The sequence below is a fragment of the Carettochelys insculpta genome, chromosome 5 (genome assembly GCF_033958435.1).
Source record: "Carettochelys insculpta isolate YL-2023 chromosome 5, ASM3395843v1, whole genome shotgun sequence".
NCBI classification, from domain to species: domain Eukaryota; kingdom Metazoa; phylum Chordata; order Testudines; family Carettochelyidae; genus Carettochelys; species Carettochelys insculpta.
Genome location: NC_134141.1, coordinates 30551041 through 30575445, shown reverse-complemented (window position 1 = coordinate 30575445; position 24405 = coordinate 30551041). Strand labels below are relative to the sequence as shown.

General features: G+C 38.3%; 1 protein-coding gene across 5 annotated transcripts in view; it reads left to right on the top strand.

Annotated features, from left to right (window-relative positions):
• Window positions 1-24174, top strand: part of PTPRD (protein tyrosine phosphatase receptor type D) — a 495679-nt gene extending 471505 nt beyond the window's left edge. For all 5 annotated transcript variants that reach the window (XM_074994889.1, XM_074994887.1, XM_074994886.1 and 2 more), the window contains 7 exons: window positions 2526-2811; window positions 3302-3480; window positions 4809-4935; window positions 5964-6089; window positions 12645-12799; window positions 15884-16019; window positions 20318-24174. In XM_074994889.1, coding sequence (XP_074850990.1) covers window positions 2526-2811; window positions 3302-3480; window positions 4809-4935; window positions 5964-6089; window positions 12645-12799; window positions 15884-16019; window positions 20318-20386 — 1078 coding nt within the window. In that variant the 3' untranslated portion in view covers window positions 20387-24174. The remainder of the gene's footprint in view (window positions 1-2525; window positions 2812-3301; window positions 3481-4808; window positions 4936-5963; window positions 6090-12644; window positions 12800-15883; window positions 16020-20317) is intronic.
• The last annotated feature ends 231 nt before the right edge of the window (window positions 24175-24405 follow it).

The following is a 24405-nucleotide window of genomic DNA, read 5'->3' as shown; positions in this document are numbered from 1 at the left end:
ATATTTCAACTCGTGGGACTGACCCAAACATGTTTTTAGAAATTGAAAACAAATGTTATAACTGGATGAATGATAAAATTGAAGCAATAACAATTTCCGAATAGACATGCTTGTTTAATGGATTTCATCATCTTTTGGCATATAAGCATTACAGTGGCTATCACTAAGTAAAATAAGATTTTTTTTGTTTGTTCCAGCTTTTAAATTTGGCAGTAAACTCAGATGCTACAAAATTGCTTTCAGAAGTGCTAACAAATGTTAAGAGATTATTTGTGCTAACACTCATTAGCTGAATCATCATCATAGTGGAAAGTAGCTAGAAAACATTATTTTGCTTAGGGGATGTATAGGTGCAAACATCCTGCCCAGTCCTGTGAGGTGTGGTGAGTGCCTTTCCCTTGTTCGATCAGACAGACTCCAGTGAGAGGTGAGGTTGCTTCCTACTCTGTAGCATTGGGTCCATGATTATGTACTTGTCCTGTCTGGAAGAAATGAGTCCTCTCTCCTTTCTTTGTTGCTCAGAAATTTCAAACTAGAATAAATGAATTGAATTGTGATGGCTTCAGCCTGCAGCTGATGTTATTCATACTGTATTCTAAGACATGAGAGAATCAGCCAGGGTGCTTGGCAACTAGGACAACGAAAAGCAGATCAAACAGAGATGCTTTATCAGTTGTGCCGTTCTTATCGTGTTGATGGTTGAAGGCTGTTGAAAGGATGAAAAACAAAAAAGCACAAATAGTGTTCTGTTATCACCATGATGTGAAGCTTAGTTCTTCAAGATCAAAGAGAAATGCATTCTCTTTTAGAATGGTAATCTTTCAAATTGAGTCACGCCACACACTTTGATACTGCTGGGCAAAATAAAATGAAAATAATGAAATAAAAGAAATTAAGATTGGTAAGAAAGTTTGGCAATTCAGCCACAAAATAGCTTCCATTATGCGCATGCAACACACATGCATATGAGGATTCTCACAGTTCAAATTCTTCATGATCAAATAACAGCAGTTAATGCATTTTCTTGGTAAAATTTAAATGTCAGCAGGGTGTGTCTTTGAAGTCATCAACAAAGTTATCATAGATATTTGTTTTCAGAGGGTTATAACTGATGTCAAGAGCGTATCTGTTTAGGCTATAAAATTAAGCTAACATATATCAAATATACTATTTCAAAATGACTGATTAAATAGTAGTATTTGTGTAAGTCATTTCTGAAAGAAAAGTAAATTATAATTGACCCAACATTTCTTTTTCTTGAGCTTCAGCCTCAAATACCAAAACTCAGATTGTAAGCATGAGAGAGGGAGTATATAGAAATATGGGTTACTCTACACCTCGTAGTAACAGAGAGGTAGCCATGTTAGTCTCTACTCCAACAAAACAAAGCAGCAGAAATGTAGCACTTTGAAGACTAACAAAATGATTTATTTCATGATGAGCTTTTGTGGGACAGTCCCACTTCTTTAGAAAATGACACACTCTTCAGAGTGTTTTTTACTCCTTACTTGCATAATAATGGTTTAAATCTCCATGTAAACTGATCTGTCAAGACAGCCGGTGCCATTTGCTGTGATTTTCTTGCAAGTCCACAGAAAAGAGCCTTGCCAGGATTAAAATAGCTGAAGCTTGCTGTAGTTCGTAACTTTTACTAAACCATAACAAATGCTAAGGTGGTTCCTCGTTTGTATATGTAAAAAAGAGAAACTGATGGGTTTAGTTTCTTTAAACAAGATTTCTGTTGTAATTATTTCAAAGGTCTTCCTTTGGAAATAGATAACTGGGGTACAGAAATGTTTGTTAAAAGATATCTAAGACTAGTGGAATCTTACTGACAAGGATTTTCATGTCTGCTTTGTACTCCTCTGGAAATGGCCTGCTAAGGATTTCCTCATCATAGCCAGTCCAATTCCCAGCAGATGGAGATATGGTCATGTTGGTGGCCTGACTGAGAGTAGGTACTGAGGCTAGTGCTACTCCAAGATCAGAGAGTAAAGGGCTTTAAGTTCACCTCCAAGAGCAACTTGGACAGATGCTAAGGGTTGGGCGTGCTACATGTAACATTCAGTTTTAGTAACAAATTACTTTCTTCTTAATGAAATAGCGGCGATTTGCAAATAATGTAGCATTATATAATAAAGCCTCAGTTATTTCCATAATTGGATGATGCCCTTAAAAATGTATAACCTGTGATCATTGTCCCTTTTGAGTAAACATAACATTTCTAGAAGGTGTTTCCCTGTATTTATGCCACCTTAAAGCACAGGACTGCAAGGGCCTCCTGCAAAGTGGTCTGATCTTCCAGCTGCTTACCATGGGAGCTGAGGGAGCTCAACTCTGCTAAGAGTAAGGCCCCCTTGATGGTAACTGGAGTATACTATTAGTATAAGAGTGAGCATCCCAGAGTTCCTCCTGTACCTTAACCTTCAGTTTTCAAGGTGGATGCCATGGAAAGATGCACATTTTATGAAATAAAGCATCCATTTCTTTCACTTTTTTGTATCCCATATTTGTTTCTCTTTTAGTGCTGGAGTTGGTAGGACTGGCTGCTTCATTGTCATAGATGCCATGTTAGAGCGAATAAAGCATGAAAAGACTGTAGATATTTATGGCCATGTAACTCTAATGAGAGCCCAGAGGAATTACATGGTTCAAACGGAGGACCAATACATCTTTATCCATGATGCACTGCTGGAAGCAGTGACATGTGGAAATACCGAAGTGCCAGCCAGAAATCTGTATGCATATATTCAGAAGCTGACACAGATAGAAACAGGAGAGAATGTCACAGGAATGGAACTGGAATTTAAGGTACTGTATGCAATGGGGATATAAAAATATACCGGGGGTAAATATTTGGTGGGGCTAAATTCTATACCAGTTGTTCACAGGAATGTCTTGCTCTTTCTCGAGGCTAGAATTTCAGAATTATGCTATTTGGAAAATAAGCTTACATTTTTATGCAGAATTTTGAAGTCTTAATATTCAGACAAGAATCATTCATACAATTTTTGTTTTATTGATAAAAAAAATTGATCTTCATGTTCTTGAGCTAATTTTCTAATTTTCTAATCATTCTAATTTTCATATGTAAAACAGACTATTAAAAACATAACAAGGTATTAAAAAGCCAATTGTAAACACTGAGTTAGTACAGTTAGAATATTGGGAAATAACCATTTAAAATTAAAGGGATTTTTAATCAGTCAAAACCGAAAAAAAATGAAATGAAATGAAATGCCATATTTGGTTATGTCATTATTTGGTTTGTCATATTTTTCCCTCAATTTATCTTTCTCAGCGTCTAGCTAGTTCTAAAGCTCATACGTCAAGATTCATCAGTGCCAATCTTCCATGTAATAAATTCAAAAATCGCCTTGTTAATATTATGCCATATGAATCAACGAGGGTATGTTTGCAGCCAATCCGAGGAGTAGAAGGCTCTGATTATATCAATGCCAGTTTTATTGATGGATACAGGTACTAAATATTGTTGTGTTGTGATGTGAAGTGTTTAAAACCGCACAAGGTTTACTTATACCTTTATATGATTATAGTAAATTGCAAGAAAATTCAGGGCAGTGCTGTGTGTGTACATCACACCATTCCATGTTGGTTTTCATTTTGAATTAACAAGTAAATAGGCTCTGAAATATGTTCTGACCATACTGTGCAGGAAAAACTGTTTTTGTGTGGAGAACTGTGGCTTAATAATTGTGGCTAAGTTCAAGCACAGGAGTGTCCCTGGTAGTCAAAAGGGTTGCTCATGTGCTTCAGGTTAGTGTTATAAATAAATGCATAGCTAAGCTGGGATCTCAGTTTCTTTCTAATTGTCCCATTAAGAGAGGCAGAGAAATAAAAGACTAGGGATTTATTCTGAGATCTGTGTGGATCCCAGGGAACCCACTGAGGCCAGCACCATGCAACCCAGCAGCCATTACCTACACAGAGTTTCCAAACCCTTCCCATCCCTACCATCACTACTATGTTTCCGAAGGAGCCAAAGGCCATTGATTGACTGATCTAGTGGCTTCACTGCGCAAGCCAAGAAGGGGATACAGTAAATGCTAATGCTGCTTGGGGCAGTATTAACTTCCACTCAGATATTTATTGACTATCCACTGAGTCAGCATGATACACAGAGTGTCTTCTTTTTGTGTCTATCCTTAAATCATCACGGAGGCAGGAGGGGTAAAGGAAGTATGTGTCAGAATCATTGCTTCCCCTTTAGTGCACCACATCCATGTTGTGCATTCTACCACTTTGGCACCCTCCACCTAGGAAAGACAAGTCTAGCCACTTGTTAGGGCAATAGGGTAATAGGGTAGCACAAGTGGCAACCCACATGACTCATGGGGTGGGTGGGTTGAGCCTCTGCACCCTCCTCATTTTTGCTGGAGGCATCAAGCTATGGAATGAGTTAATAAAGAAGCTGCTTGGTGCTATAATTCATAAACCTAATAGATTGTACAACAGTCATGTCTACAAAATGAAGCAGCAAAACTAAGTGTTCCTTAAGTGCTTTTTATGACACACAAAATTGAGCTATTAGAGTTTCATTAAAATTTAAATAATAATGATAAAGACATACATCATAATATTAACAGAGCAGTTTCCTTTATAGAGTGCTAAAAATAAAAAATGCCATTGTTTGATTAAACAATCTTAATAGGTTTTTAACGTGCTTACCATTAATATATATCCTTTTCCTTATTTTGCCTATAACTGTGTCTCAATACAGTGTTTACATATAAATAGAGAGTGATTGAGTGTCATCTCTTTGGGTATTTTCTTTGTTTTTGATGTAGGCAACAAAAAGCCTACATAGCTACACAGGGACCTTTGGCAGAGACAACTGAAGATTTCTGGAGGATGCTCTGGGAGCATAACTCCACAATCGTAGTCATGCTTACTAAACTGCGAGAAATGGGCAGAGTGAGTATTATTTTAGAATACTTTAAACTTTGTTTCTTTAGGAGAATTCACACCATACTGTAAAATCTCCAAAAAGTAAAGATCAGCGATAGTGTTGAACGATAAAATTAAATCATCACAGGAGAGGCTATAAGCTTCAGCTGTTCCGTCTCTGGATTTCTTTATGTTTCAACATTTCCTGTGAACTTTATTACACTGACCTTTGCAGATTCAGCAGCTTGTTTACAGTGTTAAGCCTCATTAAGCTTCCTTATTTTATAATAGAAGGACTGAAGTAGGTTACAGAAATACTGGAATTGCACGAACATAAACTTGTGTATGGGATGTGATATCAGAATTGGGCCCTACATTTGGAAGACTAAATGGCATAGAGAATTCAAAGTAGATATACAAGGATAGCTCCTCAGGAGAGGCCAAGGAGGTGTTGATGCAAATGAAGGAAGGGAAGATTTTTTCAAGAATTGGATAGCTTTATGAACTGAAATCACCAAGGCTTGTAGATTTCTGGGCACGATGATCATTTTTTGATAAATATCAATTTAACTGTTGGGTGGGGATCAATTCAGAAGCTATATATTGAGTTTATTGTGGACATGTGAGCCTGACTGCTGAAGATAACTTTTTCATTCCTTTGCAGAAATTGTTTTATTTATTCAAAAATATTAAAGTGTCATTAAATTACTTAAAAAAATGATCTCGTAGCTGATCTGAGCCTCATTCTTAATGAGCAAATGTGAAACCACACCACAGAGACTGCCATCAACTAAAGCCAGAATCAGACCTTCACAGGGCTGAAAGTTTGTGCGGAAAAAAATTATTTTCAGCATTGTGACAGAAATGGTGACTGATGTCATGGTCTACTGCAAGATAATTGAGAGATGCTGGAAGTATAACATGTCAGGGCCATATCTTCTATATTCTGAACAAATAGAAGAATTTAGGCTTTATTTCTGTCAGGAGTAGCACTTTTCATGAGCACTAAATTTGCTGTAATTAAAATGGGTAACATCATTCCACTTTTTTAATAGGAAAAATGCCACCAGTACTGGCCAGCAGAGCGTTCAGCCAGATATCAGTACTTTGTGGTAGACCCTATGGCAGAATACAACATGCCGCAGTATATCCTAAGGGAATTCAAGGTCACAGATGCCAGAGTAAGTTAACACAATTCTCTTTTTTGTATGTTTAAAAGAAGTCTAGTATCTTCCCTTTTCTTTTTTATTAGTAATGCCTTAGGGACATTCCTGATTCCCCTTCCTAAGCAATAGCCAAAGAGAAGGGAAAAATAATAACAACCTTGTAAGAGAAATTAACTGGCTGAAATTCAAGTATAGCATCTGGGCAGCACAACTTTTGGAAAGTTCTGTACATGTATTTGGGCTGAAAGGCATTTGCTGACCAGAGGACCATGTTCCCACTTATTTCCCCCTCCACACCCTGCTTGGTTCTGTTTGTAATTTTCATCACTTAAGACTGTAAATATATTGTTGTTATGTACAGCCCTTTAGGTCATGCATGCTTGAAGATTAAATAGCATTCTTAAGAAAAGTTTGACAGTCTTTGCATATTATAATTTGATTCTTGGCATAGCTTACTCTACAGTGCTCTAATATGTTTGCAGAGAAGATGTATAGAGCCATGACCTCGGTTAGCCAATTTCCATTCTGCATTTATGTGGATGGCTGAGTCCTGGGTTCAACACTGATGGGAGAGTAACTGTGTCTAAACTTATTGGCCGTGTCTACACGTGCCCCAAACTTCAAAATGGCCACGCAAATGGCCATTTCGAAGTTTACTAATGAAGCGCTGAAATGCATATTCAGCATTTCATTAGCATGCGGGTGGCTGCAGCACTTCGAAATTGACACGCCTCGCCGCCGCGCGTCTCGTCCAGATGGGGCTCCTTTTCGAAAGGATGCCGCCTCCTTCAAAGTCCCCTTATTCCCATGAGCTGATGCTTTACTCATGCATTTTGAAGTTTGGGGCACGTGTAGATGTAGCCATTGTTATAGGAATTGCTCTGACAATTCTCATACTGTGATTTCTCACACTTCACATGGTATGGCAGGGAAAGTCCTATCTTGCTCCATTTTTGGAAGCACTGTAGGAATAGAGTTGGTCACTGCAACTCATAGCAGAGTGCAGGACTTGCAAGGAATAAAACTTAGCACTCTAAACCTATACCCATGAAATTAGATATTATATATATGGATAACCAATATTTGAGAAGGGGCTCTTCAGTCTAGAAGAGATAGGAATAATGTGATCCAACAGCTGGAAGCTGAAGCTAGGCAAATTTAGAATAGAAATAGTGTGCAGAATTCCAGCAATTAGGGTAATTAACCAATGGAATGACTTTCCAGTGTTGTAGTGGATTCTCTGTTACTTGCAATTTTTAAATGAAGCTTGACTATTTTTCAGAGCTATTCTGTAGCTCAAACAGGAATTAATGCAAAGTTTGGCCTATGGCCTGTTACACAGAAGGTTAGGCTAAATAATCCTACTGGTAGCTTCTATGATTTTATGATTATGCAATCAGAAAATCTATGATTTCCTTCTATTATTATGACTAGGTTGCTGATGTTAATATAAGCTACAGATATACATAGATTAGATACTAGCAACAGCTAGATGGCATTTTTACTAACCAGAGGGAACTTTCAGACTAGAACTGGACAAGGAGGCTGAAATTTAATGATGCAAAGACAAAAACAGCCACTGTTTTGATTGGTTACTACTTTATGGCCGCGTCTACACGTGCACGCTACTTCGAAGTAGTGGCGCCAACTTCGAAATAGCGCCCGTCACGGCTACACGTGTTGGGCGCTATTTCGAAGTTGAAATCGATGTGAGGCGGCGAGACGTCGAAGTCGCTAACCCCATGAGGGGATGGGAATAGCGCCCTACTTCAAAGTTGAACGTCGAAGTAGGGCACGTGTAGCCGATCCGCGTCCCACAACGTTGAAATAGCAGGGTCCACCATGGCGGCCATCAGCTGAGGGGTTGAGAGACGCTCTCTCTCCAGCCCCTGCAGGGCTCTATGGTCACCGTGTGCAGCAGCCCTTAGCCCAGGGCTTCTGGCTGCTGCTGTGGCAGCTGGGGATCCATGCTGCATGCACAGGGTCTGCAGCCAGTTGTTGGCTCTGTGGATCTTCTGTTGTTTAGTGCAACTGTGTCTGGGAGGGGCCCTTTAAGGGAGCAGCTTGTTGTTGAGTCCGCCCTGTGACCCTGTCTGCAGCTGTTCCTGGCACCCTTGTTTCGATGTGTGCTACTTTGGTGTGTAGACGTTCCCTCGCAGCTCCTATTTCGATCTGGTGCTGCCCAACGTCGAAGCTGAACATCGACTTTGCCGGCCCTGGAGGACGTGTAGACGTTATTCATCGAAATAGCTTATTTCAATGTCGCTACATCGAAATAAGCTATTTTGATGTAGCGTGCACGTGTAGACGTAGCCTATGTGAGCTACCAAAACAGAGTAAGTTTCATCTAAATGATTTCTCTTCTGACCCATCTCTGTGTAACAGTGCTGAAGAAGGCCTGGCTCAGAGCAGTAGTTTTCAGCCACACTTGTAAATGAAGACAATCATGCAGTCATGAAAGCTAATATCAAAAAAACTTTGGTGACCTCCTTTGTAGCTAGATAGTAAAATCATTCTGTTCCTCCTAGAATTGGAAATATGAAAGTGACACAGGTGACCAGTCCCCCATTACAGATAATGTGTAGCAAAGAGTCGAAGATGAAGAAGACAATTTGCAAACTATCCCTAGGATAAAATACTTTAATGTGATGTTCATCAAAGACAACAGAGCAAATGTACTCTAGTTAACATATTGCTTGCAAATATCAGTCAGATTGAGTTGATAGTTTGCAAATTAATAAAATGGCAGAAATCAGTAAATGACTTATTTACCACAATTAGTTTGCCTGGCTCTAGGATTTTTGTAGATAGCATCAGCAGAATTTGATATGGAGCTCTGTGTTACCATTGTATTTCACATTACGCTTTTGTAAAGTACCAATAACCTCCATAACTGCTCCAGTCTGTGATTTATATTTGCTTTACCTCCACTGTCTCTGTAACCTCTTAAGATCATCAACTTGGGGCAGTTTCACGCAGCAATCCACTATGATATCTGTAAGAGAGCAACATGTACTCTCTAAGCTCATCAAAAAGTAGTTCAGTAGCACTGCTGAGAGACAAAATAGAAGTCCAAATGGTCAGCCAATCAATAGGATTACACATTAAAAGAAACATGGGCCTCTTTAACTCAGCACAGAAATCGAAAAGTTCATGTGCTGAAAACTGCACTTTTTACTCTGTCTCTGAAAACTGTTGCAAATATATTAAATATTTTAATAAAATTTTATGCTTGGGAGTTGACCGCTATAAGAAGATATCACAGTTTTTAAAAAAGCAACACGATTTATAATGCCAGCAGCATGGGGAATATAATGTCAGTGTCTGTAGATCTGTTCCCAATCTGTTTTCATGCTAATCTAAAATAGAGTGACTTTGTGCACTATGCTGTAAACATTAAATTCCATGTAAGTTCTATAAATTGCTACTAAAGCAGGATAGGAACAGGCTTTACAGAGTCCTATCCCAGACTCCCGGGCAATCGGTAATCTAAAATATTCTACTTTTTAGCAAATTGACCACTGCTGTAAACAGGCCCACTTTAGAGTTAAACCTTTAGCAAAAAATGTTTCACAACGTAGAGATAGAAATTAGTGATCTTTCCAGCAGCTGCCTGAACACAGTTTTATTTTAAATGTAAAGATTGTGTTAGTCAGGTAGATTGTCCTTAAGCACAGGAAAACTGCAACACTTCTGTCTCTCTCATTAATTGCTACCTAGCATAGGCACTGATTCTGTGGGTGCTCTGGGCCTGGAGCCAGCATGGGCAAAGAGTAATGGCTGCTCAGCACTCACCAGCAGCTCTGTCAATCAGTTCCTCTCCCTCCCTCCTTCCCAGTACCTCCTTCCCACCATCGTCAGCTGTTCAGAGCTGTTCAGGAGGTGCTGGTGGGGAGAGAGGTGGAACAAAGTTGGGACACACTCGGGGGAAGGGCTGGAACAGGATGGGAGTGGACTGAGGTCAGGAAAAAGCAGAGCATGGATGGGCACTTGGGGAAAGGGGTGGAGTGGGGGTGGGACCTAGGTCAGAAGTGGGATGGTGCACCTCTGGGAAATGACAGAATTGGCTTATCTGATATCTAGGATGCTGCCAAAGTGTCACACAGGAGGCTTTTCATTCACTTGTGTGTTTGGTTTGGAAAGGTGGACAGAAGAGAATGTCAGCAGTTGTCTTCTAGAGCACCTCTTCCCATGTTGTTTTATGGACTTGTACTGATAGTGACTTTGGAGGGTCTCTTGTAGTGTGATGCTCTAGGGTGCAATGACACCAAGGCTATGTCTACACTAGCCCCAAACTTCGAAATGGCCATGCAAATGGCCATTTCGAAGTTTACTAATGAAGCGCTGAAATACATATTCAGCGCCTCATTAGCATGCGGGCGGCCGCGGCACTTCGAAATTGACGCGGCTCACTGCCCTGCAGCTCGTCCCGATGGGGCTCCTTTTCGAAAGGACCCCGCCTACTTCGAAGTCCACTTATTCCTATAAGCAGATGGGAATAAGGGGACTTCGAAGTAGGCGGGGTCCTTTCGAAAAGGAGCCCCATCAGGACGAGCCACGCGGCGGCGAGCCACGTCAATTTCGAAGCACCGCGGCAGCCCGCATGCTAATGAGGCGCTGAATATGTATTTCAGCGCTTCATTAATAAACTTCAAAATGGCCATTTGCATGGTCATTTCAAAGTTTGGGGCTAGTGTAGACACGGCCCAAGAAGGCTATGGCATGAGAAGTTGATTCCTGGGAAGCTGACATTTTCAGTAAGAAACATCAACAAATAGCTTAAGTTGGGTGTTCTAGGTTGTATTATGGTATAAAAATCCAAGCAAAATTGTTCTCCTCAGTTTTTGAAATATGCATTGATTTTAATTGAATTAAACACATTTTTCAACACTAGAAAACTCATTTTCACTGATTTTTTGCGGGGAACACCAAGGCTTGGTGATTCAGTCTTAAACAATGTTTTTGTTATTTCATTGGATTTTCACGAGAGGGCTGTGTATAAGCTCCCCATCTTTGCCATACATTTATGGACGTGAGAGGTAGAAAGCCAAAGGACCAGCTGAGAAATAGGAACAAGTGACTGCTTTTTGTTTCAATTTTTTAATCAATCTGTATTTCAGTTGTCAGAGCAATCAAGGCTAAATATTTTGGTGTGAAAATAAAAGGGCTCCTCTGGCCTCAATTTCCAATCTGCTTTTTGTGGGGTTCCCATAATTGTTTAGCTGATTCATTGGTTTCACTCTATAAATGACCATTTTGAAGAAATGGCATCTGGTGCTAGTTTTCTCTTTTGTACAGTGCCGCACTTACTGCTTAAAGGCATGGTGACATAGCATATGTTGTTTCTGTTTTCACAGCAGAAAAGTCGATGCCTTTAGGAAGTGTAAGGTGTCCAGAAGGCATGAAGGTTAACAGCAAAAGCTCAATTTGTGTCAGTGCTTTTAAATGTCAAAGCTTATACAGATTGACAGTGCTCAAAATCAGGAAGCACAACATCTGAGTATTTAAAACAAACATACTCCTTCTCATTGTGTTGCACTGCATTTTGTAATTACTTTGCCGACCATTTAAATGTTAAATAGGCATTAAACACAAAGTAAAGTCTTCACTTGACTTTGATACATGTGGCTTTATTCCAGAAGTGAGAATGCTACAGTATTATACAACTTTCATAAACAAAAATATGAATGTTCATTTAAGAATGTAGCTACAGATGCATGGATAGCTCCCACAGATTTGTAACGAGAAGGAATTTTCTACCTGGATCATTAGTTTAAGTCTAGTCCACATTGCTATTGACTGATAATCATTGCGAGTCAGTGGATGTTTAGTGTTTGTGAAATGAGTTGGTGGTCTCAGTCTGACTCCTAATAGAGAGATGTACCCCTCAGAAAAGAACACTATCTCGTCTGGCATTCTTAGTGGCAATCTTAACAGAGAAGAAAAGGACTCATTGGGGATGGACTACCATGTCTGTAAAGATGGCCCCACCAAGTAGAGGTTGAACTGTATTGTCCAAGTAATATGGGGAAACCTGCACTGTCACTGGTCATGCTGTGCCTGTTGTCATATATTCCAAGGACAGAAGAGAACTCTGTTATAATCTAATCTGATTTCTTCTATAACACAGGCCATACAGCTTCCACAAATTAAGACAGGATTTGAACCTTGTGGGCTATAAATCCTGCACTTCTCACAAGCCCTTAATTTAAAAAAATCCTACCAATTAACTAGCTCCCAACTTCCTTGTCCTCAAAATCTTTTTCCAGGATCTAAATGTCAGACAACATTCTAGGCAATGCCAAGAGTAATTTGAGTATTGTTGTGGTTAATGAAATTGCCCTTTTATGTCACAGTGGCATAATAACTTCAAAACAAGAGGAAAAAACACGAGCACATCAACATTGTGATTGGAAGCATCTTAGCAAATATGATCTTGTCCATCTTTGCTCTTTGTGTATTTTTCCCCTCCTAATTTACATTTTTCATAATTGCTGTTCTGGTTTGCTGGCTGACTTGCAACTCACAGAATATTCTTTTGTGGTATACTGTGTGTGTCTTTCATTAAAGGATGGCCAGTCCCGAACAGTGAGGCAATTCCAGTTCACTGACTGGCCGGAACAAGGAGTGCCAAAGTCTGGAGAAGGATTTATTGACTTCATAGGCCAAGTTCATAAAACAAAAGAACAGTTTGGTCAGGATGGACCCATCTCTGTTCATTGTAGGTAAGTAAAAAATTTCAATATAGATTGACCTTTTCCCCTAGATTAAGAAGATATTTCAAGTTTTCAAGTTGACTTTAGGGAGTAGCTAATTGGCGTGAAAGTGTAGAGATGACTAGAATGACTTCCCAGATGCACTAGTAGAAATGCAATAAAACAATCCAATACAAATTCCTTTTATGCTCTATTTTCAGTAGTGTTGGGGTTATACAGTGGTGAAATTCTGTACTGATATTAAAGGTGCCTCTTGGATAAGAGAAATGATGATTTTTTCCCTTACAAATTATCATTGCCCCAGGAAAAAAATAATTGGGAAATGCCTTACTACAGAGTACCTGATTTACCTGATTTCATTTTTAATAGTAATTAGGAGCAAGGCCATTATGGTGATGGTGATCATTACCTTTAAATATGCCATATGTCCTTGTATAGCTGGCTGGAGATGAGAATCAAAAGCCAAAGAAAAATGGTTGCTACACTTGGCTACCCAGCGCAATAGTAATCACAGCATTCAAACTCTGTGTAAAGTCAGAGTTTACATAACTGCAGCATGGCAAGAACAAAGAATGTGTGTTACAATTTAACATATTATAGAGTGAACAGAGTAATAAGGAATGTACATGTTACCTAGTAGAAAGTCTTAAAGGAGTCTATAACAGTATAACAAAAATCTACAAATCTATGTCTACATTGTCTACAGATCTCTTACTTAGAAAATGGATTTCAGTAAACTCTGTTAGGCATTAGAAATTGATTTTGCAACATTAAATTGTGTTTTTGATGGTTTAAATTGTATTGTTTCTAAAAGTCGGGGGGTGGACTTTGAATGCAGGTGCAAGTTACTTTCTGTGGGCTGAATGGTGCCATCTTCTCCCAAGCAAATCACAAGTAAAACAGTTTGGGAGAGGATGCATATTAAAAAATGACAAAATGGGAAATATCCTAGCCCTGCCAAATCCAGCAACAGCCCTTGTTGAACAGTGTCTGCACAACTGTTCTACTCCCCTGTTAGACTTTAGTAACAGCTGGGGCTGCTGCACTTCCCTAAATAAGAAGTTTGAGCTAGTGGATCCGCTGGACCTTATATCCCTCCTTTGCTATGTCTCTTAATGCCCACTACATACTGCAAAGAAAGGCATCAGAGCAGAGTTCAGTTATGTACAGGGGATAGTGAATTATCTTGCACAGCTTGTCCCACCCTAACTGACTTTAGGGATTTGTGTTCTAGGGAAGTGTTGGGCAATATTTGGCTCTATATGTGGGCTCTGATGGAAAAACAAATGGTGACTCCTGTTAAGTTCTTTCCAAGCTCTGCCCACATGGGATGTTAAAATGAGATGCCATTCACAATAAAATATGAAGACAATAATGACCTTGAGCCACTTACTCTTAAGTTGATGCGAGCTGTGCCACTGACTTACCAGTAGGGAAACAATTAACATTGCTGACATCTAAATTGTCATTTTTAGGACCATTCAGAGTCAACATCTCATAAACATGAATTGGAACAGTTTCACACCCACCTCAAAGCTATTGCTTCAGGCTCCTTACAAACTCTTGATGGCTACATAACTCAGTCTCTTCTCTGTTGTTTGTGGTCTGTATTCAAGGGATTTACATGTAAAACTGAAGCTCAGGGAAATTCCTCACCATCTGAACTTCCTGCTTCTTGGTTCCCTGTAATTGTCATCTCTTTACATATTTTTGTCCTCTGGTTTGCATACCTGTATTAGAGTAAACCACTCTGACTCAGAGCTATGACACTGAGGCATTTCTTCATCTCCAGGAATTTTATAAACCTCATTAAGCAGTTAATTAAAAAGCAGTTAGGTCAGCAAAGGACTTTTCTGGAAATCCAAGACTCAGAAATCACGTACGCTAGGACCAGCCCAAGGTATGCCAGTTAGTGGCCAAACAAAATCTTGTGATCTTGACCTTTTCTGAAGAACTATCTGGCATTATTGAACTCTGGCAAAGATCCTCTCACTTGTATGAACATCATCTCTAACCCTTTGATATACTGTCAAAGCAGAACAGATTTCACTGCTTCATTTGAGACAAACCTGTATGAGATTGATCTTTAAATGCTGTTAGTGTTATTGTTGACTTGCACTTACATTGCTGTTTTAGCTCTTTAAAGTCCTAAACATCCTTTGGTGAAAAGATGCCACCCTGTTTAAATATGCCTGTCAGCTTCAGCCCACAGAAAATGAAGCCAGCCATTTTCTACAGGCTTTACTCAAGCATTACACTTGCCGCTTAATTAGGATCTGAAAATGTGGAGATTTTTCGTATTATTCAGAGTCTTTCTCATTAACCAACTCTCCAGATGCTTTCATGCTTCTCAAGAATGCAACAGTGTGAATTAATTCTCTCCTCTTGCTGGTTAAAAAGTTCTAAATAGTTGTCTTAAAATAACAATGAGCTGAAAAATTCCAGGTCTGGAAGCAATCGGACTTGTTTAAAAAAAAAATCCATTTATATTTCAGTTCTCAAAGTTGTTACACGTGAAGAAGCAGCATTGTAATATTCCTCTATAATATTGGTTATATTTTTTCACATACATTATATTTATATGATAGCGTGTGTATGAGTATTGAAAATTGTATTAAGTTCTCAAACTATCAGAGCAAAGGAAACTAAAAATGAAGGCTGGTGCTTTGTCCCTATCATACCCCTGCATAATTAAGGGTTCTGGGAACAGGGAATAATCTCTCATACCATATATAACAGGACCTAAATAAATTGAGGCAAGGACAGAGAAGTAACCTAAATTCTGGCATCCATTTCTTTTTTAATTTCCAGTCAGACCATTGGCAAGCTGGTAAATGCTCTCGTTTTCCACTACCACAAATTGACCACTGTACATTCTTGGTCACAATCAAAAACATTTAAAATGCTTCCTGACTATCCAACTTTATTAGCACAAATTTGAGAGAATGGTCACTTTGTCAATAGGTATAATTTCCACGCAGAAGTTTTGCTTATAGAGCCTGTTTCCATGCAGATGATTGTGCAGATATGGTGCATTGCCAGTGCTTTTAAACATTTTAACTATCAGTTAACATTCATTTTTTATTGCAACAGTGCGGGTGTTGGGAGAACTGGAGTGTTCATAACCCTGAGCATCGTGTTGGAAAGAATGAGATATGAAGGTGTTGTAGATATCTTCCAGACAGTCAAAATGTTAAGGACACAACGACCAGCCATGGTACAGACAGAGGTGAGAAGAACACATATGTATGTTTTGACTGTGTCAGAATGGGTGGCTAGGTGAACAAAAAGTTAGAAAAGGCAGATGGTGGAGGTGGGGTTTCCATAGCCAGGAATATGTGCAGAAGGTATACAATGTACTTTCCTTTCTTAAGCACTGTATCCATGTGTATAGCTGATGCAGCCCGCTTATGGGAGTCTTCATGCCATTTCCCATTCAGTGAAAGGGAAATGTACATTTTAGTAGTGACTGAATAAAATATTTGTGTGAGCCTTTCTTTCAGAACAAGCTTGAGCTGAAAACATTGTCTATATCATTTTGAATGTTTTCTTCATGCTAGCCGTCTGTATTCATAATCAGGGAGTAAAGTTTAACCTGTGGATGCATTCATTGTGTTCATTCAGAGGGCAAAATGTGTCTTGTGCTTGAAACTGAGGCTACAGTAGAAAATTGGTAGTTGGGGAAGACTTTGTTGAATCACATTGTGCACTGATGATGTTACCTCGAATGGTAACAAAACATTTGCATTTTAATTGACAAGCTAAGTGAACAGCCATATATTAAATGAGGCTAGAGTCATGGTTACTCAGACTTTAAATAAAATACAAATCTGATTGTTTGGCATGGACATATTTTATCCTGTGGGGAAAAAAGCAAAATGCAACCTTTTACCCTGGGCAATATAAAGTTAGCAATCTCACTTTCAGCGAGAGTGCTGCAGTCCGATGAGGGAGATGTTTTGGACAAGGCCAGCCAGTCCACTCTTGGCCCAATTCAGGAATCATCCCAATTCATAAAAAGCATTTAATCACATGCTTAACTTTCATCAGATGCTTAACCCATGCTGAATGTCATGAACTGGAGTCTGACACTCAGCTCTAAACCAGTAGATTATACCCATAAAAAAGTGGGGTGCAAGCATTTGTAGGACCTTCTATAGCAGTGTTTCTCAACCTTTCTTTTATAAAGTACCCCTTTTAAAAAATTATAAGTACCCCTAAACTTCTCTTGCATGCACCTACGGGTATGCGTGCCACTGGTTGAGAGACATGGTCGTAAGGTAATCTGAGCTCTTGAAATGACTGCCATTCAACCTTTCCAGAGTACTGTTCCCTTGTCAGGAGTCAGATTTGTTTTGCACACAACCAAGTTACACCTCACTTAAAAACTACTTACTTACAAAAACATGCAAGAATATCACAGAAGAGTACTATGGGAAACATGCTGACTTTCTAACAGCTTGGACAGTAACAGAGAGGTAGCCATGTTAGTCGGTACTCCAACAAAACAAAGCAGCAGAGATGTAACACTTTAAAGAGTAACAAAATGATTTATTCGGTGATGAGCTTTCATGGGATAGACCCACTTCCTCAGATCAATTTAATTTCCAATACAGACTGACATTTATAAGTACAGAGGACCAAAAAAAAATTGCAGTAATAACTGAAATTAAATAGGACTGAAGGAGAGGGGTGAGAGGTGGGGGGATGTTAATTGGTCCTGTCTGAGATAATTATGAGCATCAAGAAAGGGAAGCAGTCCTTGTAATGCTTGAGGTAATTGATGTCTGTGTTCATACCAGAATAGATCAGGATGCTACATTCCAGAAGGCCCTAGGTGACAGGCCTGTCCTTTCCTACAGACAACCTCCTAACACGAGAAAGATTCTCACCAGCAATCACAGGCTACACCACAGTAATACTAATCCTGGAACTTTTCCTTGCAACAAACCCTGCTGCCAGCTTTGTCCACATATGTATTCTGGGAATACCGTCACTGGACCAAACCGTGTTAGTTACAAGATCAAAGGCACATTCTCCTGCACTTCCAGCAACATTCTATGTGTTGTTATGTGCCAACAATGCCCTTACTGGGCAAAACCTCACCAAAAAATAAATGGACACAGAGCAGACATCAAGACACTCAATACGCATAAGCCAATCAATGGAGTGGGCCGTTCTGTTAAACATCTGAAAATTTCTGTCCTGGAACAAAAAGAATTTAACAACAGATTAGAGTGAGAGATTTGTGAGTTAGAGTTCATATTCAAATTCAACATATTAACATGTAAGAACAGAGACATCAGTTACCTCACGCATTACAAGGACTGCTTCCCTTCCTCTGATGTTTGTAATTATCTCAGACAGGACAATTAATATCCCACCACCTCTCACCCCTTTCCTGTAGACCAATTTGATTTGTCAGTTTTTATTGCTTTTTTTTTTTTTTTGGTCCTCTCTACTTATAAATGACAGTCTGTATTGGAAATGAAATTGATCTGATGAAGTGGGTCTGTCCCACGAAAGCTCATCACTGAATAAATCATTTTCTTAGTCTTTAAAATGCCACATTTCTGCTGCTTTGTTTTTCTACTGTCTTATTATCAAATAAATGAATTGGAATAGAAATATTTTACTTACATTTCAGTGTAAGGCATACAAAGTAGTAGAAACAAGTCATTATCTGAATGAACTTTTAGGTTGTACTGACTTTAATAGTATTTTTTTATGTAGTCTTTTGCAAAACTAGGCAAATATCCAGATGAGTTGATATGCCCCTAGAAAACCTCGGTGTACCTGCTTGGGATACACATACCCCTGGTTGAGAAACACTCTCCGATAGCACTGTTATTGGCCATTAAAATGTGTTTATGATTTGAAACTTAATATTGATCCCTGCGGTTTGCCGTTTTGATCTAAGAAAATTGTAGTTTTTATTTTATTACGATAAAACTTATACAGCTTTCCTTTTAGTGATTTATATATGCATGCACTCTTAAAATGAAATATTTTTAACGTTTTATCACTTAGCCAAGTAATTCACTGATACAAAATTGAAGAGTAAACTCCATTTATTTTCCATTACCATTATTGCTGTAGAAAATGTTCCTCTAAGCAAAATAAAAAATATCTACTTTCTGTCCCATTGGTTCCTAGAAACAAATCTAGCATATCAAAAAATAGGCTTTTGTGGAGTCCATGTAGATATGACACTGGACTTCTGTCATATATATGCTTTTCCTCTTCCTATTTCAGCTTATTTATGGATGATGTGCTCCCACCCCCGACTGAAAGCAGAAATCTGCCGTGCATTGTGTTAATTTCATCTAAGTGTCTGTGGCACAGAAGTTTAGGTCCTGATTCTGCAAGACGTGGAATAGTCTCATCCCCAACCAGCTCATGAGTTGAAATCATTGGCTATTCCTATGCTGAAAATTAATCATGAGCTTAAGTACTTTGCAGGATCATGACCAAAGTGCTTGGACTTTTCAGGATGGACCCACTAATGATCATAACAAATTACATAAACTGAAGGTGGCTTGTTATGCTACTGCACTGCTGGTCCAGTGGAAGCCATTGTATTGTGATCTGACTAAAAAGAAATTCAGGTCCTTAGCATTTAAAGACTAGCATCATGTGAGCTAGTCTTGTAGGCTGCTTTGGTTCAACTTCTATTCTTTCTCTTTAAGTGAGGTGGCCAATTTGTTGCACTCCAGCATAAAGAAACTGTTATTTATGTGTTTAAATGAGACAGAGTGCTAGGAGTAATATTCACACAGTGTTAGAAAACCTCAAGCCTTCTGCACTTCTACGGCTTTCGCTTTCAGATGCAGAGGATATAAAGGAATTGTAGGCCATGGCGAGGAGACTTGGCATGAACTGTGAGCTGCATCTTGTTAATGAGATCCTGAAGTTCACATTCTTCTCTAATTTCTGCCTTTGGGCAGGAATAATTTGGTAACTATACAACTGGGCAGGATTGGATCCTTCTGTGCTTCCTGACCTGCTGTTTTATCTTGTGTTTATGTGTGCAGCACACCACACCTGGGCTGAGAGAGACTGAGACCAGCTTTAGCATATTAATCACATTGACTGAGGTGTTTTTTGAATATTTTATTAGCAAGGCTCAAACAGTCTGAAATAATACAAAAGGTAAATTTTAATGTGCTCCCCTCAGACAAGAAAGCTTTCTGCTAATCCTCTCATCTACAGTCAGAACAACAAATGCTCAGTAAATGAATATATCTATATATATATCTATCTATATATATATCTATATATATATATAGATAGATATTCACATCACAAATTAGCAGGTTCCATCTAAGGAAAATGTGATTGCATTCAATGAGCATCCACAACCATCTTTGTTTACTGTAACTCAAACCAGTGTATTTTGTTGATGTCAGCAGGAGGATATCACTGAACTGTGATGGCCTCTGTGGGATACGGTGTATTCACAAAGCCTCTGATTAAATTGAAAAACAACAAACATGCTTTTATATTCTTTCTCTCTCTCTCTTCCAGGATCAATACCAGTTTGGCTATCGAGCCGCGCTGGAATACTTGGGCAGCTTTGATCACTATGCAACGTAAACCCCCCTCACCCATCCTGGACTTTTTTTACTGCAGGCCATTTAAGATCCAGAGAGCCTCTTCTGAGCCATACAGTGTGCTTGAGAAGTACTTCTTAACTCTTAGTTAAAGACCAATTAGTGGGAATATTAAAAACAACAACAAAAACCCACACACACACAAACCCCAAGAACTATTCCAGATGGACCAAGAATTCACAGTTTAATAACCTAACCTGAAACATAATAAAAGAATCCTGACTGTTGAGGTGTCTAAAGGATCTCATTTACAGATTCCTCAAGGATTCAACTTTGGCTGAAATTAAAGGGAAGAGGAAATTATTGCAAAGAACCATCATCTTGTTCAGGATTGCATGATTGTTGAAAAGATGAATCTTGAGGGTGCTGCAATTCAGTGCAAGATGTTTGTTAAAAGGCCAGTACCAGGCTTCTTAAAACAAAATGGACTCTTTGCTTCAACATCACCCCTTCCCACCATAATGCTCATAATAACACTTTAGGGGAAATGGGGAAATGTTTAAAAAGAAAGTCCTTGATTTAGTTTTTTAGTATTGTAAAGATACTGCTGACCCGTGCTTCATTTTTAACTGTGTAAACTTTTTCCTTTTTTTTATAAGATATATCATCTGATGAAGTGAATTTAAAAACGGTTGCATAACTGTTCATTTTTTTGTTTCAGAATTGTAGTTTTTTTCCAAGCTGTAGAACTGTTACCTGTAATATCTTGCTGTAGAAATATTAAATAATTTTAAGAATTGCACATTTTTGTGCAGTCCTATATTTATCTACAGTACCACATTCTTCTTAGATATTACAGTTTGGTTTAATTTTTTAAGAAATGCTCATCACTTAATCAAAGTGGGGCTTTTTGGTTTCTTTTGGAATCAACAGGGAGGCGCAAAGTATAAAGTTGCTGCTAATATACACACATACATACATACACACACACCTCTCTTTATAACTGTCTATCCATATCTATCTCTCTGCATGTCTACTGGGATACAGACAGATAGATATATGCACACACATAAACATATGTCTGGCTGCATTAGTTCTTCCATGACTTGGGTTTATTGAAATGTTGGGATAGTTTTCCAGAATACTACATTCAATCCACATGGTACTTTTTGAACATCTCTGCATTTCCAAAATCCCATAGCTATTGGGTTAGAAGGGAAATGAGGAATGCACATCAGTGATATTTGAACCTCACCCCAACTGAAACAAAAAAGGTTGCTGATATATACAAAGACACACACACATTATGTGGTTGAGGCTTCCAGTGAAGTTCAATATTTATAACACAATAGTGCAATAACAAACCATATTATTACGTATAGGAGGTGTGCATGTGGAGGAGGTCAGTGCATATCCCTTTAGGAGGGGAGAATGTTGTAATATACTAGCTATCAAGATGTTTAAAACATGTATTCAGTCATATATTGTCTATAGTATGTGCTATGAAATTTGCATTTATGATGTGTAACAGGGCAAAGCCAAACTCATGTTGCTCTGTTAATAAGTTAGAAATATTTTGTGGCATACAGCATTATTTAAAGATGCTGGTTTTTATTTTTATTTCACATTTAGAGTGCCTTATATTTGATGCCTATTTTGATAGCATTTCTTTAAATTTTCTTTTGTCTGTATATTTACATTAGTTAGTTCTTATCTTTGTTATGCTTTTCCGTTAAAGCACATGGACAAAAACACATTGAATAATATGCATTCCTGGTTTTTAGCCAAGTATGGGATGTTAATAAATGTGCGCCCAAAACACTTGGGTAGTCAGGGCCCTTTATCCTTTCATAACTCCAACAGACATGCCCACTATTTTAAAGTTCCTCTCCAATTGGCTCTCATAAACTACATTGTTAATGATTATAGGATTGCCATTGCGGAGATGTAGGACTGCACTAGTAGTAAGTAATAGTGGTTGTTGTTGTTGTTAGCAGTACTCATGCATCATTCCTTTCATTTGGAGCCAAGTCCTGCTTGTAGTGCACATGGCAACAGGCTTGCTGAAATCAAATTGTTGGTTTCAAGGGGACTGTGAGTATGGGTAAGGCAAGCAGGAATTAGCCCTCAGAGTATGTTTTAAATGACTTTAGATTTCCATTTGAGAGAAAAATTCTTTAAACAAAGCAAAATATTCTCTGAGACTCTCTAGGAAGCCATTTACAGTGGCTCAGGTCTCTGTCATGCCTTGTATCATGTCAGCACACAAAAATCAAAGGAACTATTTCTTTCACATGTCAGGTAAGACTTATCTGTATAGTTCAGATATGTTGGTGTAACATACCGGATGTTTTTCTTCCATATTTCCCATCACTAGTATAAAGAAATGTATGAAAGACCAAACACTAGCAAGCATTGTATTTGAGCACTTTTCTAAAAAAAAAAAAAACAAAAAACAAAAACAAAAGAAGAAACAACTATAAATGTATATATAAAATAATAAAAGTATTATAGAAGGCTACCTCAAGAATGAGATTCTATAACTTATATCAGAACCAGAGAAGAATGTGCACTATGTTTCTTTCCTCTTCTTCTTCTTCTTCTTTGATTTGTATTTTTTGAAGAATTATTAAAGTGCCAGGTTACGTAGTGCAGTCGTGTTCTTTTAGCCAAATATAGTCAGACATACGCACCATTTTAGAAGCATAGACTAGGGAGGGCTGTTGCACACCACAGCTGTTAACAGGTCTGAATTTTCTCTCCATGAAACTTTTGCAAATTCTAAAGAAAAAGTGTGAAAAAAAGCTGAGCTAAATAGTGAGTGAGGGAAAGTACTGTAGGGCAAATGAGACTGCAAATATTCCAGTAATCTTGCTGTTTAGGAGTTGTTTCCAAAGGTAACCCTGTTAGCATCATTGATGTGCATTCCACTTTCTGTACACAAACGTATAGTCATTCTATAGTTAGTTTAAAGAAAAAGCATCTTTATCTGCATTTACCATAATCTTCCAAGCTTAGAATTGGTTTCATCAGCATAACCAGTACGGTGCTATTATTTACCTATGTATGTGTAGTTATGTATAATTTTGTAATTAGTTACAATAGAAAAAATCAAAATATATAAAAATAATTTGTACAGAACTTTATTTTAGCTCTTTTTTTAAAAAATTATTTGCATGGTTAGACAATGGAGAGGCTGGCTGGGGGAAGGGAGGGCCCTCTAGGGAGATCTGCACTTTCTATACCTTTGTACTATGCACTGCCCTATTGATTCTATACCCAATAATGTTATTACTTGAACCCATCTGTAAGAAACTGCTTATGAAAATCCACTTGTGTGTATGTAAATAACACAGAACATGTAAAAATGGGGGAGGGGGGAATGTTTGCAACAACAAAAAATGCAATTGCTTTTTTCCCCCTTTTATTCTTCCTTTCTTCCTTCCTTCCTTTTTTTCTGTCTTTCTTTCTTTTTTTTTTTGTTGTTGTAGGTTGTTTGATTGGTTTTTTTTGTTTGTTTCTTTGTTTGTTTGGGGTGCCCTGATACTCCAGCAGATATCAGAAGGCTGCAAGTCCCGTCATCCCCATCTGTTACGTGGCTTTGCCATTCAAGCTTGGAGTGTCTTTACAAAGATAATAAAAGTTGTGTTCTTTGCTCTCGTTTTGGATGCATAGACTGAAAAATTAAAAAAAAAACCTTGTAAAATGGCTTGTTAAAAAAATACAATTACCTCTAATTAGTAGTACGCGTAAATGTTTTACAGAATGAAAGGCGTGCTTTTTATTTTCTTACTTCGTTACATTGGTGGCGAAAGAAAGTCTGTATGAAAATCAGTTCTTTGCTGACACAAGTTCCATTTGTTACAAATGAATTCTAATAAAAATGTCAGTGTTATGCAGCCCTGGTCTTGTTTTCTTAAGCAGAGTTTGGAATCAAAAGAGTTTGTCTTTCTTAACTCATAGAGGAGTCTAACTGAAACTATAAAATAGTCATTTATCTTAATGAGTAGCAAGGCACTGGAAAAATGCATGTTCAAGTTAGCAAATATGTTATCCTCAGTG